Source organism: Desmodus rotundus, chromosome 3 (assembly GCF_022682495.2).
Source record: "Desmodus rotundus isolate HL8 chromosome 3, HLdesRot8A.1, whole genome shotgun sequence".
NCBI classification, from domain to species: domain Eukaryota; kingdom Metazoa; phylum Chordata; class Mammalia; order Chiroptera; family Phyllostomidae; genus Desmodus; species Desmodus rotundus.
Window position 1 is genome coordinate 61542588 of NC_071389.1, and position 18542 is coordinate 61561129.

The window sequence follows — 18542 nt, forward strand, 5'->3', positions numbered from 1 at the left end:
GAGACTTAGGAACCTCTGGGACAACTTGAAACGTTCCAATATCCAAATTATAGGGGTGCCAGAAGGAGAAGAACAACAGTAAGAAATTGAAAACTTATTTGAACAAATAATGAAGGAAAACTTTGACAATCTGGCAAAGGAAATAGACTTCCAGGAAGTCCAGGAAGCCCAGAGAGTCCCAAAGAAGTTGGACCCAAAGAGGAACACACCAAGGTACATCATCATTAGGTTACCCAAGATTAAAGACAAAGAGAGAATCCTAAAAGCAGCAAGAGGAAAGGAGAGAGTTACCTACAAAGGTGTGCCCATATCAGCTGATTTCTCAAAAGAAAACTTACAGGCAAGAAGGGGCTGGAAAGAAGTATTCAAAGTCATGAAAGGCAAGGACCTACATCCAAGATTACTCTCTCTCCAGCAAAGCTTTCATTTAGAATGGAAGGGCAGATAAAGTGCTTCCCAGGTAAGGTCAAGTTAAAGAAGTTCATCATCGCCAAGCCATTATTATATGAAATATTAAAGGGACTTATCTAAGAAAAATATCAAAACTATGAACAGTAAAATGACAACAAACTCACAACTATCAACAAATGAACCTAAAAGAAAAGGCAAACAACGAAAACAAAAACTAAGCTAACAGCTAGAACAGGAGCCTAATCAGAGAAATGGACATCACATAGAGGGTTTTTAGTGGGGCACGGGAAGGGAGGAATGGGGGGGAAAGGTACAGGGAAGAAGCATAATTAGTAGGCATTAAATAGACGGGGAGAGGTCAAAAATGGCATGGGGAACAGAGAACTCAAAGAACTTATATGTATAACCCATGGCATGAACTAAAAGGAGGAGGATGGGGGTGGGGAGGGAATTGGGAAGACTAAAATAGCATAATCAATAAAATATACTCTAAAAAATGGATCATAAGCCTAAATATAAAACCAAGTATTATATAAAACTTCTAGAAGACAACATAGGAGAAAATGTTGTGAACTTGGATTAGGTAAAGATTTCCTAGATACGACACCCAAAGCCATAAATCTTAAGAAATTTTTACTTAATCAATTTTTTTCTTTTATGGAATACTAGTTAGAAACACAAAAGGATGAACAACTGCTACATGCAACCACATAAAGGAATCTCAAAATAGTTCTCCTGAGTAAAAGGAGACAAAACTAAAAGAATACATACTTTGCAATTGCACATATAAATATTCCATAGAGAAACTAATTTATAGTTAAGTTACAGTATCAGAAGGTAGATCGCTAGTTGCCTGGAGGTGGGGAGGGGTGTTGAGAGGAAGGGGCAGGAGGAAGTTACAGCATTATGGATGTGTTCTTTATCTCGATTGTGCTGATGGTTTCCAGGGTACGTGCATATATTTAGTAAATTGTACACTTTAAATACATGCTGTTGATTATTTGTCAATTAATCTCAATAAAACTGTTTTTGAAAGAGTAAACAGCAACCAAAATGTTTTTTTAAAAACGTACAGATGAAATGCATGGAAGTTACTTATATTAATTCTGTTTCACTATACAGGACATAATGTATATTGCCTAGGCCTCTTCCCTGTTACACAGTAAGGTTCTGAGGAGTGAGTTGTGTGGACTTTGAGTCTGTTTTGGCCCCTGCTCCATCGGTCTACTAGGTAAATAACTGCCATTTGCTGCATCCTGTGGAATGCAACCCCTATTACCTCTGGCTGTGTGTGGGGAAGCCGCAGGACCCTCTCCCATGCTCTGCTGTGTTCCTGAAACCGGAAAAGCCGGTGCTGTTCCCGCTGCCCGTCGCCCACCAGGCCCAATAAACTGAGACAGGGATTGAATGTCCATAAAGATTCAGAAGGCCAGCCAACTGAGAAGGCATGGGTTTGTACCCTAACAGACCGTCCTACATTTCCTTTGAAGCCAGCCTTTTTATAACAGAGAACAAAGTGCAGTGAGGGGGGTTGAAATTCAGGGAAAATTAAATTAAAAAACTGCAGCATTCTCGCCCTGGGCGGTCAGCTGACTCTGGATGGGCGGTGGTCTGTCTCTTCCCAGAACACAATGGCTCAGATATCCCTAGCTGTGTCCTAGGAGGTCATCTGTCTCCATGGGAGCCAGGGTGGGCCGCACCCTGCAGTTCCTGAAACAATAGCTTTAACATACTCATTACCTACTAGGCTTATTCCTATTTACCTTAAACTAAAATTTCCCAACTCTTGGGTCCCCTGTCATTCACACATCAGTGAGAAAATAGAGCTCGATAGTAAGAGTGCAGAGACCCGGGTTTGAATCCCAGCTCCCCTGTTTCAAACTCCTAGCTCCTGACCTTGAATATGGTATTTGAACTCTGTAGGCCTCTGTTTCCTCAGCTACAAAAATGGAGACAATTATAGTAACCAGCTCAGAATGTGGTTGCGAACATTAAATGAATTGCTCATCCATGTAAAGCGCTGAGAGCAGCGCCTGGCATGCAGTGGGTGCGTTACAGAAGTTACAATAATTAGACGTTGAAATTAAGAACAAACTGACAGTAACCAGAGGGAAGGTGGGAAGGGATAATGGAGGGAGGCGGTGAGGGGGAACAGTTTTCAGAACATATATAAAGGACACATGGACAAAACCAAAGGGGGTAGGATCAAGGATGGGAAGTGGGGATGGCTGGGGTTGGGGGGGAATGAAAACAACTGTACTTGTACAATAAAAAAAAAATGTGGGAAAAAAACCCTGGAAAAACCTACCCTCCACAGAATCTCTTGACATGAAGGCTTAGAAATTTTTACTTTTGAAATAAAATGTGTTGTACCTGGCTGATGACTCAAAGAATTATGTCCAGATCTTGCTTGTGGAAAATCAACACTAAGAGTAAAAAGAAAACATAGAAGTTACAATAATTAGCATGGCTATTATTCACCCACATCGTTAGGCACTCGCCAGCCTAGACCGGCACCCTATCCAGCAGGTCTTGCCCTAGTGGCAGGACCCCAGACCTCTGTCAGCTTCAGGCGGCCCTGTAGGCCTTGTCCTCTGCCCCGTCATCTTTCTGACGCTCCTGGAGCAACCCACATCCCACTCTGCGGGAGGCGCACCTGGGCGGTAGCGCTTAGCCTGCCTCATGCTAATCACCACAGCCTCATCGTTGTGTGCCCGGGGTGCTGTCTTCAGTGTAGACCTCGAAGCCTAAATAACAACATTCTGTATTGAATTTTGCCAGAGACCCTTAGGAGTGGCCAGAAGCATCAGGCCTTTCTGTGTTTAGTTTGGCCATTGTTCAGGTGGTGCTGGAAGGTAGCAGACTGTGGGAGTTTTGTGTGGTCTATTGGCTACCAGCTGCCCGAAGTTATTACTGATTACTAATTGCAGCTGTGAGTCTACTAGTTTTACTACCAGATAAAGGAAAGTCAAGAGCCTATGTTAAAATTGCCTTGATAAAGTCCAGTTAGTGTGAAACGATCCTATTAGGGAAAAATGTCCAGCTAGTAGAATTTGAAGCATGTTTGGTGAGGGGAGATGACATTGAACACAACCTTTGTCACCTGTCTTCTGTTTCTTGCGTAGTAGAGGGCTTTCTGGCCTATGCGAATGCCTCCATGCGTGGGCCTCACAGCTCCACCTAGTGGTTTTCAAAGGCAAAACTGCAGAATTCTTTACTATGCTTTGACACTACAAATTATCCTTGCAGAATGTTTTCACAGAGATAATCCATATGTGAATAAACTCAACAGTTGTTTATTGAGTACCTTCTACATGCCAAAAGTCAGGGTTAGCACTTTGAGGAAGATAAAAATGGGCAGTTGCCTGTAGTTTATGAACAAATTGTATTACAAATGTTTATTATGCAACAGATTGCAATTTGGAATACATTTCTGTTACAGAACACACCTGGGGGTGGGTGAACAATATACTATTACCAAAAGGACCCCCACTTTCTCTCTGCCCGCCCCCCCACCTATGAGGTTCACCTTGCCCACCGCCAGAGGAAAGACGTCTCTCAATGCCCAAGACTTGTGAAAAGGAAAGGAATTATTTATTTAAAAGTTATACAGACTTAGAGTAATGACTTAATGTCTTCATTAAAATACTGAAGTCCTTTAGAATACCCACAGACACACACAGTCCTTCCTTCTCCCTCTGCCCAGTCTGGGTGCCGTTTCTCAAAGAAGTAGAAGCCCATGATTCAGGCTCCTGGTACCATCAGCTGTGTCACTGCCACGGGGTCCCCACTCTGCCAAAGCCGCGTGGTTCTCTCCCCCTTCTCCGCCAAAGCTTTGTGGTCCTCTCTCTCCGGTATGGCTGCCATACCTGGGTTTAAATCCCAGCGCAGCCCCATTTCCTCTGTAGCCCCATTTCCGACCCCTCCCACAATCAGTCACACCTGCCAGCGTCCCCGTATTCTTACAGCTTTACTGGGCTGCCATAGTAAGTCTGGGCAGGTGTGGCCACACGGCATGGAGCCAATCTTCTCCAAGCTCTCACGCAGGCACTGTAACCAGGGGGGGTTGCTTACCAGTTACATCCTGTGTTGAAGTCAGTCCCATCCCCCTGGCTCAAAGCATGGCCACAGCTATTTAACATATCCATGAAACCAGTTAAAGGTTATAGATACGTCAAATGACCATGCCAGAGGTTAGCTGCACAGCTGTTGCTGTACAAAACAACTCTGAATGGCCCTCCTCCATGTGTCCCTTCCCCCAGCTCAGGCTTGTGGGGGGGAGGACATCCTATATATATTTTTCTAGTATTTCCTGGACACCTTGTGTTCTGGACCCCATTACAAATCCCTATTTGGGTCCCTCCTCTTGGCTGCACCCTGTTACATTTCCATACATATAGTCAGTGTTATGCATATAGTCATTAAACCCCCCGAATTGCCTGGATAACTGTGCCACAGAGCCACTAAAGCGAGGGGTGAATGTGTGGGAAAATTCAGAACTCCGATGTGAGAGGCCACAGTGCTGCCCCCCTTGATGCACCTTGAGCACTGTGACGGAGGCTATCAGGACATCAAGGCGTGCAGGGCCTGGAGCGGATTGAGTGGCTGTGGGACCCTGGGAGGACAGAGTTGGGCAGGGAGTTCTAGGGGCAGGTGCAGAGCTGAGACTGGGGTGCCTGAAGCTGATGTGATAAGAAAATGAGAAGAAGGCTTGTTAGAGGGGATGGCAACAGGCAAGACAATACCTATCCTCCTCCATCCCCTGTCCAAGGGCTTGCTGCAGCCAAGGACTGTCCTGGGGTGGGGGAGAAAGGGACAGGAGGGACAGGAAGAGAGGAATGGAAGCCTCTTGAACCTCGCTTCCCTCTTCTTCAGAGGGCAAACCTAGGACTGAGGAACCACAGGAGGGAAAAGGGAGTCCCTACCCCACCTTTCTTCCCACTTCCAAGGGTTTACTAAGCAACTTCATTGGGAAGTCAGTAGCTTTAAGATGTGAGGAATGGAGTGACAAGTTTAACTGTGAAAAGAAGGAGCCCTCAGGAGCAGAGGTACTTTTATAAGGTCAAGAGAAGGGTTCTTTAAAATGGGAGACCATTGGGCAAATCTGCATGCTGAGGGAAAACAGCCCGGAGGTAGGACAAGTTGAAGGGGGAGAAAAAGTGAATGAGCCTGGAAGGCAGAGAAGGGTGGAGAGGGGGAGGGGCAGGTCTCCTGAGAGGAGGGGAGGGTGCAAAGGTGGTGTCTGTGCCGATCAGCTGAGAGACAGGGCTGCAGGACAGCCAGAGTCCTGTGCTGTACAGACACAGAATTGCTTCTGCGAGATAGAAAGTGAGGTCACCTCGTGAGAGAGAGCAGCAGGGGAGGGATTGGGGGGGGATGCTTTAGAAGAGCAATACAGGTTTGATAGAGCCTGAAAAGGTGATCATACCTTTGGACCAATAATTTCACTTTTAAAAACTATCCTAAGAAAACTTGAAATTTTAAAAAATTTTTAAAAATTATACATTTGATATCTGTAGAGTTGTTTACAATCATTGGAAAGAAATGAGAGAAAAATGCTAATGTTTGTCAACAACAGAACAATTAAAGACTATGCTACAGAGATGTTAATTTAAAATATGTTAGAAAGATTACATAATATCGTAGTAAAATACTTGTGACATAAGTATTAAAGGCAGGATGTAAAATTTCATGTAAGATACTACGCATGGAGCGGCTAGAAGGAAATAGAGGTTCTCCCTTGAGATACAGTATTATGGGTAGCTGTTATTTTCTTTTTTAATCATTTTTGACATTTTTTATAATGGACAGACTTGCTTTAAAAGGAAGAACAGTAATTTTAAAGTCTTTTAAAAATTTTAACCAAGGCAAGCATTTAGCACAGTTACATGTTCCCATTGCTAGTATTTTAAATGCTTACACTAATGTCAAAGTTCGACTCTGGCTTCCCTAGGTCATCCAGAAATTTACCCGTTAGTGCTAACTACCAAGACCCAAGAAATATTTAACTGCCGAATAGATGAAGACCTGACAGACGAACAACCTTATAAGCTTATCAGAAAACAAGATATTTTGGCAGACTTTTCCAACAGAGCTGCGGTCTCTGATTTCTACCCAGTCAAAAAAGTTATCCAGGTAAGCACAACATCCCTCTTTATTTTTCAGTCTTGCTTCAAGGGGTTCCTGGTACATAACAGTGAAAGTTGCGGAGATTGCCACATTCAAATCTGGCATTTGCCATTACTTTGCACAAATACTAGCTTGCCCACACCTTCTGGAGAATCCTGCTTGGTGATTCTCTGTGAAAAGCAAACACTTACCAGTGACTGTCTTATTCCACACCCAGAAAAACTGGCCCTTGCCCCGTTTTAATTAGAGTAGGAATCTACCCTATGTTCCCATACTGCTTTAATTGTTTAGTTCATCACTTTGGTCCTGATTTGTCTTCTAGCATGCAACCGAGCATAAAGCCAAAGAAAAGGGATGCTCCCTTTTTTTTCCTGTTAGAAATAATCGTTGCTTAGTACATTTCTCTTTTTGGACCTATTGTGTTTTAAAAGCTTTTTAGAGTTAATAAAAACTCAATTTTTTCGTTTGCAATTTGGGTTTATTAACCATAGATTAGCACTAAGATAACCATAGATAACTATGGTTATCTTTTATGAGTGATTGATTAGAGAAATATTAATTTTTAAAAGACTTTCTTTCTTTGTTTTTAGAGAGAGTAGAAAAGAAGGAGAAAGAGAGGCAGAGAAACATCAATGTGTGGTTGCCTCTCACGTGCCCCCTAATAGGGACCCAGCCTGCAACCCAGGCATGTGCCCTAGACTGGGAATTGAACCCGCGACCCCTTGGTTCACAGGCCTGTGCTCAATCCACTGAGCTATGCCAGCCAGGGAGAGAGAAATATCAATTTTGTGTTGATATCTGAATAAATTGAATGACCACTGGACGTCATTAACTTTCATTGGCTCCCTCTTACTATTCAGTAGCATGTTGTCTGTTCAATCTACATATCGTGAATTTTCCAGTTTTCTTTGTGTAATTAATTTCTAGTTTCATGCCATTGTGATCAGAAATATGCTTGATATGATTTCAACCCTCTTAAGTTTATTAAGACTTGTTTTGTGACCTAACATATCATGTAGCCTTTAAAATGTTCCATGTGCCCTTGAAAAGAATGTATAGGGGTGGGCAAAGTAGGTTTCCAGTTATATGTGAAGCACAGTTTATTCTTGTGTTATTACTTATTACTTATTGCATTGTGTTCCATACAAACAACTGTAAGGCTACTTTTGCGGACTCCTGTATATTCTGTTGTTTTGGGATGGAATGTTCTATAACCTCTTTTGATTAAATTCCTTTAGGAATATCCTGGCGATGAGATTCTGCTTGTTTACGACAAAGACTTCAAATATGGACTTAACTTTTATGTTATTGGAACTGAAGAGGGCAAGGAACACTATTTCAAGGTAAGGACACCCAAGGCCGTGTATTCTGTGGGGTGTCAGAAGGAAGCGGTACCTTGGGGGGACACCTATGCTTGGTTATGATCCTTCTTGTTCAGCTCCATTTCCCTGGGGCCTAGAGCAGGTTCTGGCACCTAGAGGAGGTGAGCAGTAACTGGGATGAACTAAGTCAAACATCTCAGGGTAGCAGGCACTCTACTTATTTGCTTTACTGACCCAGTGAGAGCGAAAACAGCTGATCTGGAGTACCACTGCTCTCCACCACTCCTTGGCCTGTATTCCTGGCTCTCTTCTTACCACTGCCATAACTTGGGGTAAGCTACTGCACCACTTGTCTGCAAAAACAGTGGCACCAAGAGTGTCCCTTTCCAGGGCTGTTGTGAAACTTCAATGGACGAACACAGGGTAAAGCCTTTGTATAGTGCCTGACACAGAGCCGGGTACTCCGTAAATGTTTGCCAGGATTATTTAAAAGCAGGATTTTGAAAGGACAACTTGGTCAGTGGGCAGTTGATGGGGAGGGAAGCAGAAAATAAAAGAATGGTAATTTCCAAAGAAAAAAATCAGTCCACCTTTAGGGTGTTTTTTCTTTTTTAAGTGGTCATGGAAGGTAACAATTTTCTGAGACCTGCCTTTCGACCTGGCATTCTTGTGGGGCGGTTTGGTAAAACTGAGGTAGACCGAGGGTTTTGAGTGGTTGTTCAATAAACAAGGAAAATAAAAGAAAGGATAGAATTTTAAAATATCGTTTACTTTTTAAACTAAAAATAACCTTTTACTTAGTCTAAACATTTTCAATTTTATTTTTGTGGTTGTTTTTTCTCTGTGTTTAAAATTTTTTGTTGTCACAGTCTTGCGCAGCTGAACCACGGGGACACATCTGAGAACTGTGTCATTAGGGGATTCCCTCCTTATGGGAACATCACAGAGGGCACCCACACAGTCCCAGGAGGTGCAGCCCATTGCTCCTAGGCTGCCATTACTGCACAAACAACACGAGATTAAACCGAGCACAAGACAAAATGATGCAATCAAGACATGTGGTAAACACGAGATGTTTGCGGTTGCTGTCGACATAACACAGCCTGTTGTGTCTTACAGCAAACTATTCTTGTAATAAGCAGAAAGAGTACACTCTACAGTAATGATAAGAAGTATAGTAAACCCATGAACCAGTAACACAGCAGCCGTCTACTGGCATGGCCAAGTATCACGGATCGTACCCAGCTGTGTGCGCTGTACTTCATACACCTGATGGCCCAGTAGGTTTGTTTGCACTAGCATCACCGCCAACATGTAAGAAACGCGCTGTGTGTGGCTTCACCACAGCTGTGACGTCACCAGGTGATAGGGAATTTTAGCTCCATTATAGTCTTATGGGACTATCATCGTTGACCAAAATGTCATTTTGCAGCACATGACTGTGTATAGTGAAATATTTTCAAACATATGGAAAAATACAGATAGTAGTACAACAAATACCCACACACTCACTACCCAGAATTAACAGATATTAATGTCTGATCATATGTACTTTATTTCTTTAAAGAAATAAAATATAATAGATAAGGCTTCACTCCCCCTCGTATCCTCTGCAATTCCACTTCTCTCTACAAGGAACTATTATTCAAAAGTTGTTATATTTTCTTCCTGTCCATGTTTTATGTTTTTACCACATATGAATGCTCCACAAAGAATGTATTTGATTGTTTTATTAAAAGTCACATAAAATTATGCAAATGATTCTACAATTGTTGTTTTTCATTAAATTATAAAATTCTAGGCTGCCATCCATGTTGATATATTTAGATATCATATATATGTAGATTAAGTTTGTTTATTGCAACTGCTTTATGGGATTTTATTTTATGATGATAACACAATGTATCAGTTCACTTCTATTGATACTTATTCAATTTATAGATAGATTATAGAGATATAGATACAGGTTTTGATATATCGACATGTGTCTATGTATCTTCTTGTGGACATCTTGATTTTAAAGTGTTCACTTATTATTTAATGCATATCATGTTTATTCATACTTATAATCCTGTTATCAAAGAAATTTCAGTAGGTCAGAGGGAACTGTTTTATGGTAGCACTCAGTTTCAGTATTCCGTATTTACAAAGATGTGCAGGAAGTGCTGTCTTATTATCACACATCTTTTCCTTTTTTACTCTCCCATCTTTGTATTCTGTCATGTTCTGTCTGTGTCCTTGATATCTTTTTTGTTCTTTGTTCTTCCTTTTTTTTTTTTTGCTTGGTTTCCTTCTCATAATTGAAAAGCATGAACCAACAAAGAAGAAAAATAACAGTGAAACTTAGTGAATTTACATAAAAGTAAACTTTGCTGCAAAACACACAGATGCAGCTATAACCTAAATTTGGTCATATTTTGGAATGTTATTGTGTTACTCTAGCCCCCAGAAGTTCCAGAAGAACAGGAGGAACATAAAGAATTGAAAGAGCTTGTTCCTGAAGACATGTTTACCTATAAGCCACCCGTCTCTAAACCATGGGTTTCTTTGGGCAGCGACAAAGAGATCGAGGAAGAATCAGTTAAGGAATCTACAAAGCAGGTCAGAGGCTTGAATTTTTACCTCCACTCATCACCTCCCTGTAGCTGAATAACATTCGTTCCTGAAGGATCTGTGAGGCTTCTGTGTTTGCAATAGTCATGTGGTTTTTCTTTGGATAGAAGAACGGTCTTTGTCTTCATGTGCATTATGGGTTGAATTATCTCCACTCCCCAAAGGATATGACGTCCTAACCCCTGGAACCTCAGAATGTGACCTATTAGGAAATGGGAGGGTGCTGTCCCAGAAGCTGGGGTCCTTATATAAAGAGGGCCTTATGAAGACACAGAGACACGGGGAGAAAGAACGACATATGAAGGAGGCAGAGACTGAAGTGCTGTTATCTACAAGGCAAGGGACACCAAGGATTGCTGTCACTATTAGAAGCTAGAGAAAGACAAGCAACAGATTCTCCCTCAGAGACCACATTAAAAAACCAACTTCCCACACCTTGATCTTGGACTTCTAGCCTCCACAAGTGTGAGTGAATAAATTCCTGTTGTTTTAGCCACCCAATCCATGGTACTTGGTTATAGCAGCCCCGTAACAGAGAGGCATTACCAGAGCAGCCCCTGAGAAGAGGATTTAGGTGTGAGGGATGTGAAAGTGTCCCATGAGAAAACACGTAAAGCAGTGGGAGAGGGACCTGGCAAAATCCCCGCAAGGGTGCAATCTCAGGCAAAATTTCTGCAGAGGGAAAACTTCAGCCAGAACCCCTAGGGGAACTCTGGACAGTAAATGACACCTCAGAGTTGTCCCGAAGAGAAGCAAGAGAGATGAGCTTCCCAATTGTCTCCTACCAGTCCATGATGGGTGGAGATGTAAATAGCCAGTCACTTCCTGCTCTTTGCACCTGCTGTAAAGCTCTGGAGCAGTGTTTCACAGAGCAGCAGCAGGTGGTGGCCAGGAGAACAAAAAGCACGTGGGGCTCGAGTGGCACACAGAAATCATACACAGAGATCACATAGGCAGAGCACCCTCGTAGGCTGCCGCACATCCACTTTTCTCCAGGGATTGATCATGTTACCTTTACTGCTTACCTGTGTTGCAGATTACATACATGATTTCTCGAAAACGATGTGATTTTGGTGCACCAATTAAGTTTAGTGACCAGAATGCTTCCAGTGTGAAAGATGGGTATATTGAATGTACAGCCTACCCAGATAGAAATTTTGTTATTAAGCAACTTGAGAAAGATGTTGCCATGCAAGCAATCCCCGAAGTCATGGAAACAAGTACTCAGACAAAATGGTAAGTATGCGATGGGTTTATGTATTTTCAAAGGCAATTATAGTAAAATCTAGCAATGTCCAGGACTATTTTGAGAGATCTTTATAATAGAAATGGGTTGACAATGATGACATAGATCTCTACAGAGTCAATTCAGGAAGTTCTAATTGCTTTCAACTATGCCTTTTAAAATCTTAATAGGAAAATGTGATACAAGTATATAAGACTGTATGACTATGCAGTGGGAAAATGATGGATGTTGTTAATAATTACAGTATTGCTTTCACCTGGAGTATTACAATTGCCTCCTACCTGCTCCATTCTACCTGAATCATTTTACACATCAAGTCAGATTGTGTTACTTTACTGCCTAAATCTCCTCTTTGCCCCACCCCCATCACATCCGGAGCCCTTGGAACAGCATTATGAAGTTCTTTTTCTTCCCTGTCAAGGCACTGTTGGCCTCACCAGCCTCTTCCCCTTCCCTCACCCCATTGCCAAACAAGTCCTCTGTGTTCTAGCCCCGTTCTGCTTCCATCTCCCAGAACATTCGCTCTTCCCCATCTTCCTGCCTTTGCCAATGTTGTTGCTCTGCCTAAAATGCCCTTCACTGCCTTGTCCAACTTGTCCCTCTTTACCCTTTAGGTTCCGTGCCCTCTCCCCTGTGATCTCCTGGAAACACCAGGTAGAGTGGATGGCCCCCTCCTCTGGGACCCCACTAGACCTTAAGGGTATCTTATCATAGCACTGAGGACCCATATTGTACTCACCTAACTGTCCGCCGAGATCCCGAGTGCTCGGAGGCTCCACACACCATCATTTCATGCGTCAAGCTCTTATTTAAATATATTCACTGAGTTAATTGATGTGAATTGGATTGTCAAGGGAGTATTTTGAGCTGAGCTTCGAATGTTGTATAAATTTGGAGATATATTTAACTAAGCTATATATTTTAGAATTAAAAAACATTTTATTTTGAAATAATTTTAGATTTATAGAAGAAAAACCACAAATGTTACATATAATTTGGAGGAATGGCGAAAGGGAAAGCAGCCCAAATTTTTTAAAACGCCCTGAGCAATTCAAGAGAACAGGAAGAACAGTTTGTATGGGACCACGAGGACACCGGCCTCGGTACAATGAAGTGGGTAGCAGAGGTAGACGGAGAAGTGGTTTCTCTGTGGCAGACAGTAGGGAACTTTGACAAATTCTGAAGCGAAAGAGAGAGGCAAGATGGCAAGGGATTAAAATCAGACAGCCAGGCAGTATGTATTGGAAAGCAGAGGGAAACAGGCCTGGAGTGGAAGCAATTGGCCAAGTAGGAGTCTGCTGTCATCAAACAGGTAAAACTGTGACCAGTGTCTAAAGTAAGGTGGTGGCAGTAAACTGAGAGAAAACAGTGGAACGGAGACCTGTCAGGACAAAATGCTGTAACTCCCACCATCCAAACAAACAAACGAATAAAACCCAACTTTCTTGACCCTTCCAGCTACCATCTAATTTCTCTGCTTTTCTTTGCAACAAAACTCCTCACAGCAGTTGTCCACATTCTCTACTTCCACTTCCTCATCTACCACTCTGCCTTGAGCCCGTTCTAAACAGTGTTTAGGTCACGAAATGGTCTGATTGCCAATCCAATTTTAACACCTCTTCTTTCGCCGCTTCTCAGCAGTGTTTGACATGGTTTACTACTTCTCCCTTATGACGCATTTCCACTTGGCTTATGGGCAGCACTTACTGTATCTTCCTAAGTCACCGGCAGCTCCTCTCAGTCCCTTTCACGGGATCCTCCTCTTCCCAACTTCCAAATATTTGAGGACCCCCAGGCTAACTCCTTTAGATGTTTTCTCTAACTACACTTAGTCCTTGGGTGAACTTATCCAGCCCTCTGTTGTTACCTGTTCTCTGCTTGCTGATGGCCCCCAAACCTGTGCCTTTGACCTCAATCTCCCCCCTGAACTCCACATGCTTATACTCATCTGCTTAGCTGGAGGTCTAATAAGGGTCTCAAATTTTGCACGCCCCAACACAATTTTTAAAAAATTTTCTACCTCCAAATCTGAAACTCACTGAATCTTCCTCATTTTGGTAAATGGCAATGATATTCTTGTAATTACTCAGACCCAAAACCTTGGATTTTGTTGGGTCTACCCTCAAAATATATTCATTGCTGTCACATTGCAGCAAGCCGTCCTCATCTCCTTTCTGGATTATTGTAATGTCTGCGAACTGGACTTCCTCTACCCACCCCTCTCTCCTGCATTCTGTTCTCCATAGAAGAGACAGACTAATTTGGATCCCACTTGCCCCTCTGCCCTCATTTCCCATAATTCCCCTGGCTCACCCCTCCCAGCCACACTGGTTTCCCTGTTCCTTAAATTCATACTCATACTCATATGAAAAAACCATACTCATACCTGGTGTGTTTATGCTCACAGTTCCTCTACATAGGATGCTGTTCTCCCATCCTTAGGGTTCATTTCCTCCTTCACTCAGATCTCTCCTTGAAAGAGGAATTCCTCTTTCCTTTATGAAAGCAACAACCCCCATTTCTATCTGTCCCCTTACTGTATTTTTTCTTCATGGCGCTATTATCACTTGTCTCTCTCTTCTCACCTGTGTCCCACCTTACCACTTAGAATTTAAGCTCGTGTGACCGGAACTTGGTCTATTTTGTTCATATCTATATCCCCAACTTCTAGGACAGTTCTTGGCACAGATTTACTAAATGAGGGGAATAAAGGAATGTTAAAGGAAAGAAGAAGCAGAGAAATCAAGTTAAGGAAGAATGTCAGAGTGGATGACTGGCTTGAGTTCAATGTTAAGAGAAGAGCCATGAGCCCTGGCTGGTGTGGCTGAGTGGACTGAGCTCTGGCCTGGGAACCAAGGATCACCAGTTCAATTCCAAGTCAGGACGCATGCCTGGGTTGCAGGCCAGGTCCCCAGCTGGGGATGTGTGAGAGGCAACCAATGGATGCATCTTTCATACATCGATGATTCTCTCCCTCTCTTTCTCTCTCCCTCGCCCTCTCTCTAAAAATAAATAATAAATTAAAAATATTTTTTAAAAGAGTAATATATACTTATAAAAAACAAGAAAAGAAGAGCCCTGAAATATCAGCAAGAGAGACTGTGGCCAGGAGAATCGGGCCCCGCATGTGGAGTATAGTAAAAAACTAGCTTTTCAGACCTGCACGAAGTGAGCATAGTGCAGAGCTAAAGTCAAAGCACACAGACATAGGATCCAGGGGGCGGGATAAGAAACGGGTTGGAAACCAAGGAGGTGGATGAACACACAGGCCAGAACCAAACTGCTGAAGAGAAAGACAAGGACCGATAGTTAAGTCTCAGCAGAGAATTAGAACGTCAGAGATTCATTAACACCAAGAAGCGAGGGTGAGACTAGAAGGAGAGAGATGGTACATTAGGGCCAACAAATCTTAGATTCTGAAAGAAACTTCTTAGTCAAGACAACGAGAGAATTCTTTTCTGCTCCTGCCAGGGTACAGAAGAGTGACAAGAATGAGTCACACAGGGCAGACTCAGGAGGTAGGCTCAGAAGAGGACAGGGAACTTCCGACAGTGGGGGCCTTCATGGGCTCTCAGTGGGTGTTGACTGATAGTAATGGGCGGTTGTTTCTATACAGCTGGAGTGAACAGATGAGAAATTGTCTTGACCTACAAAGTGAAAAAAAAACAGAATCAAAAGAACTCAATGGTTCAAATCTAGGTGAGAGAATGCTGGTACCACTTACTAAGACTAGGAAATCAGCTGGTCTGCGGAGGAGAAGATAGGATATGTGATTGTGATGAAAGAAGTAAAAAGAAATCAAAGATGAAGTTTGAAGAATAATAACAATGAAAGCAGATGTTTACAGCGCTCTTACCGCATAATAGGCATTCTTGTGAGCACTATTCATACATCAACTCAACTAGTCTTCACAACTGCCCTTTGAGGCAGGCACTATCCGCATTTTACAAATAATGAAACGGAGGCAGAGAGGTTAAAAATGAAAACTCAATATCTGGAGCAATTTAAATTTGAATCAATAATGAACAGATTTGCTGAATAACAACAACACAAATCACATTAAAAAAAATAAGAGTGACCCTTAGCCGTGTTGCCACTTTGAAGAAACCACCAGGTACTATATAATTTCTTAATCCTGTGAGATAGAAATTAAAAGATGAAGTGAGCTAAGATTTGAACCCACGTCTCTTCAGTTCCAATACTGACATTCTTTCTTTCCATCACTCTGTCTCTGCTATGGATACTGATCGAGGCAGGAAAATAGGATGAATTATTGTATTCAGTATAAGTAAACCTCTTTTTATCCCTCTGTTTGATTACTCTCATTTAATGTATTTACCTCTCAGAGACATTTTACTGACATTTGCTTTAAAAATACAGATTAAATACAACCTAGTAGTTTATTCAGCACTTAAAATGCACTAGCACTGTTTTAAAAGCTTTGTATGTATTAACACATTCAATTCTTACAATAACCCTACCTATGAACAAGGTACTTGAAGAATTTTATTTAGAGGTGAGAAAAGAGGCACAGAGAGGTTAAACAATTAGCTCAGGGTCACACAGCTAGTAAGTGATAGAATCGGGCTTCAAAGCCAGGCAGCCCGTCAGAGTGCACACTCTTAAGGACCGTGTCATATGACCTCTCTGTAGCCCCACACCCTGAGATCAAGGAGCTTCCCCAGCCTGGCAGGTGAGACTGATGAAGCCCAGGGGTTCAATGCCACGTGCTATGTCCCAGGGTGAAGGTGAGCTCTGCGAGCAGTCGGCCTTATTGGAATAAGTGTTTCTCCAGAGACTATGCTGCCATTGCTGTCCAAATGTAAATTGTCCCTAGTGTTGTCCATTTAGAGCAGAGTTTCTCAACCTCAACACTGCTGATGTTTTGGGCTGCATAATTATCTGCTGGGGGAGGGGCGTGGCCTTGAGTGTTGGGGGATGGCTAACAGCATCCCTGGGCTCCAGTCACTAGGCGTCCGTGGCACTTCCCAGCTGTGACAACCAAAAATGTGTCCAGACATTGCCGAATGTTCCCAGGGTGTGAGGGCGGGACAGGATTGCACCAATTAAGAAACATTGATTTAATGAAATGAAGAGAAAGAAAATGATAAAGAAATGTGGTGACTTGTCAATAATTGATGAATGGGAGTGAAGGGCATGTGGGAATCCCTTATACCCTTCTTATATAACTTTCCTGTAAGTTTAGAATGATATTTAAATAATTTTTTAAATGAGAGCTTATTGATTATGTTTGAGAGAAATATGCATATAGTTTGAATGGCAGTCAATATCAATTGTCTAGGATAAAGAAAAAATTCAGTGTATAAAATTTAAATATAAAATAATATCCTAATACTGTCACAGAGATAAATCTTTGACCTGTCATGACTATATTTGCTTTTCTTTGATCTAATGTTTGTTATTTAATTTTCTTTCAATATATTAGGGCATATCCCAAAAACGCTACTACGCAATATTATCCAAGAGAATTTTTAGAAGAGGAAAAAGAAATACTCAGACAATCTAAGCCGTTAGCTGATTTTCTTAACAACATGAGTATAAGGTAAAAACTGTGTTTTAAATTTTGAAAATAAAACACAAAATGTGTATTTTTAGTTAATAATAATAGTCTTTAAAAACAGTTCCAGACATGGTATCTAGACAAGTACGAAGCCGGTCACCAGATGTGCATAAGCATATGACACCGTCTACAGATCCTCAGTCTTTCCTCCCCCCTACTGCTAGGCAGCATCTTAAACCTCCCAAGCCAGCGCCACGCCAAACAGTGTAAACCTGGAAGAAGTATACAGTTGAACATGTGAGGATGTTTTCCTAACAGCATATTAACATTTACTTACCATGGTTTCTTTCATTTTAAGTTTTTTTCTCCACTCTGCCCTCCCTTTCTTACCTTCATTGAATTTTGTAGGATTACAAAGATGAGGATGCTGTGGATGATGATGATGTCAGGAACTTAGAAAAATATCTTTGTAAATAAGAACCTGGATTCAATTCAGAGGTGCTTCTTGGATGACCTCGTCCATATCTCTAATTCCTGTGTTGCCACCACCCTTACTGACGCTGAGAGGTGTCTTCAAAATGCCTCTGCAGTGGTACTGGGACCCTGGGCAGAGCCTGATGGCTTCTAGACCAGAGAGAGAGCTTGACAAGTTTTCATCAAGTCGATACCAGAGTTCCGGGAAGTAGAACCAATGACAGAAAGGTTTGCCAGTTGCACCCAATAGGCTGGTTTCCATTTCTTTCCATAATTAAATATTTGGTGGTCAAGTTCAGAGATGGCCCAAGTTAAGCTTTTTTACTTTGAAGAAAACATCATTAGTTCTTTCAGCTGTATTAAATGTCATGAAAATTATCCATGCCTAGGGAGAACCTAGTTCAAAAATTCATCAATGATGCAAAGAGTGGATTAATTATTTGCCACTCATGGGAAGCGTGCTATGTGGACAAAAAGAAAGAAACAAGAAAACCTAAGGTTTCTTTCTCCCTTTATCAAAATAAAGTATTTAAATTTTTCCTAGTAAGAACATTAAAAATGAGAAATCTGTTTCTGTATAACTTATTTCAAGGAAATAAATGTCCTGTAGTCATTTCTCAATTATCCACATTGTGTATTATCTTTAGTCTGGAGTTTTGTTCTTCCCTTTCAATTGCTGTGTTTGCAAAGAGAAGAGTATAATTCCTTCCCTGAGATGTGGGAAGAAGAAGCCAGAACTATAAGAAGAGAGAGGAAATGGGCACATGAATTAAAATAGCACTGGCCGAGAATAAATAAGAAACCCATGTTTATTATACACTGCCAT

The 18542-nt window shown here is 41.9% G+C and overlaps 1 protein-coding gene across 3 annotated transcripts in view; it reads left to right on the forward strand.

The window, feature by feature from the left end:
- Positions 1–18542, forward strand: part of DNAI3 (dynein axonemal intermediate chain 3) — an 80599-nt gene that overhangs the window by 12272 nt on the left and 49785 nt on the right. For all 3 annotated transcript variants that reach the window (XM_053921133.2, XM_053921132.1, XM_053921134.1), the window contains exons 4-8: positions 6365–6546; positions 7779–7883; positions 10305–10463; positions 11512–11711; positions 17168–17284. In XM_053921133.2, coding sequence (XP_053777108.1) covers positions 6365–6546; positions 7779–7883; positions 10305–10463; positions 11512–11711; positions 17168–17284 — 763 coding nt within the window. The remainder of the gene's footprint in view (positions 1–6364; positions 6547–7778; positions 7884–10304; positions 10464–11511; positions 11712–17167; positions 17285–18542) is intronic.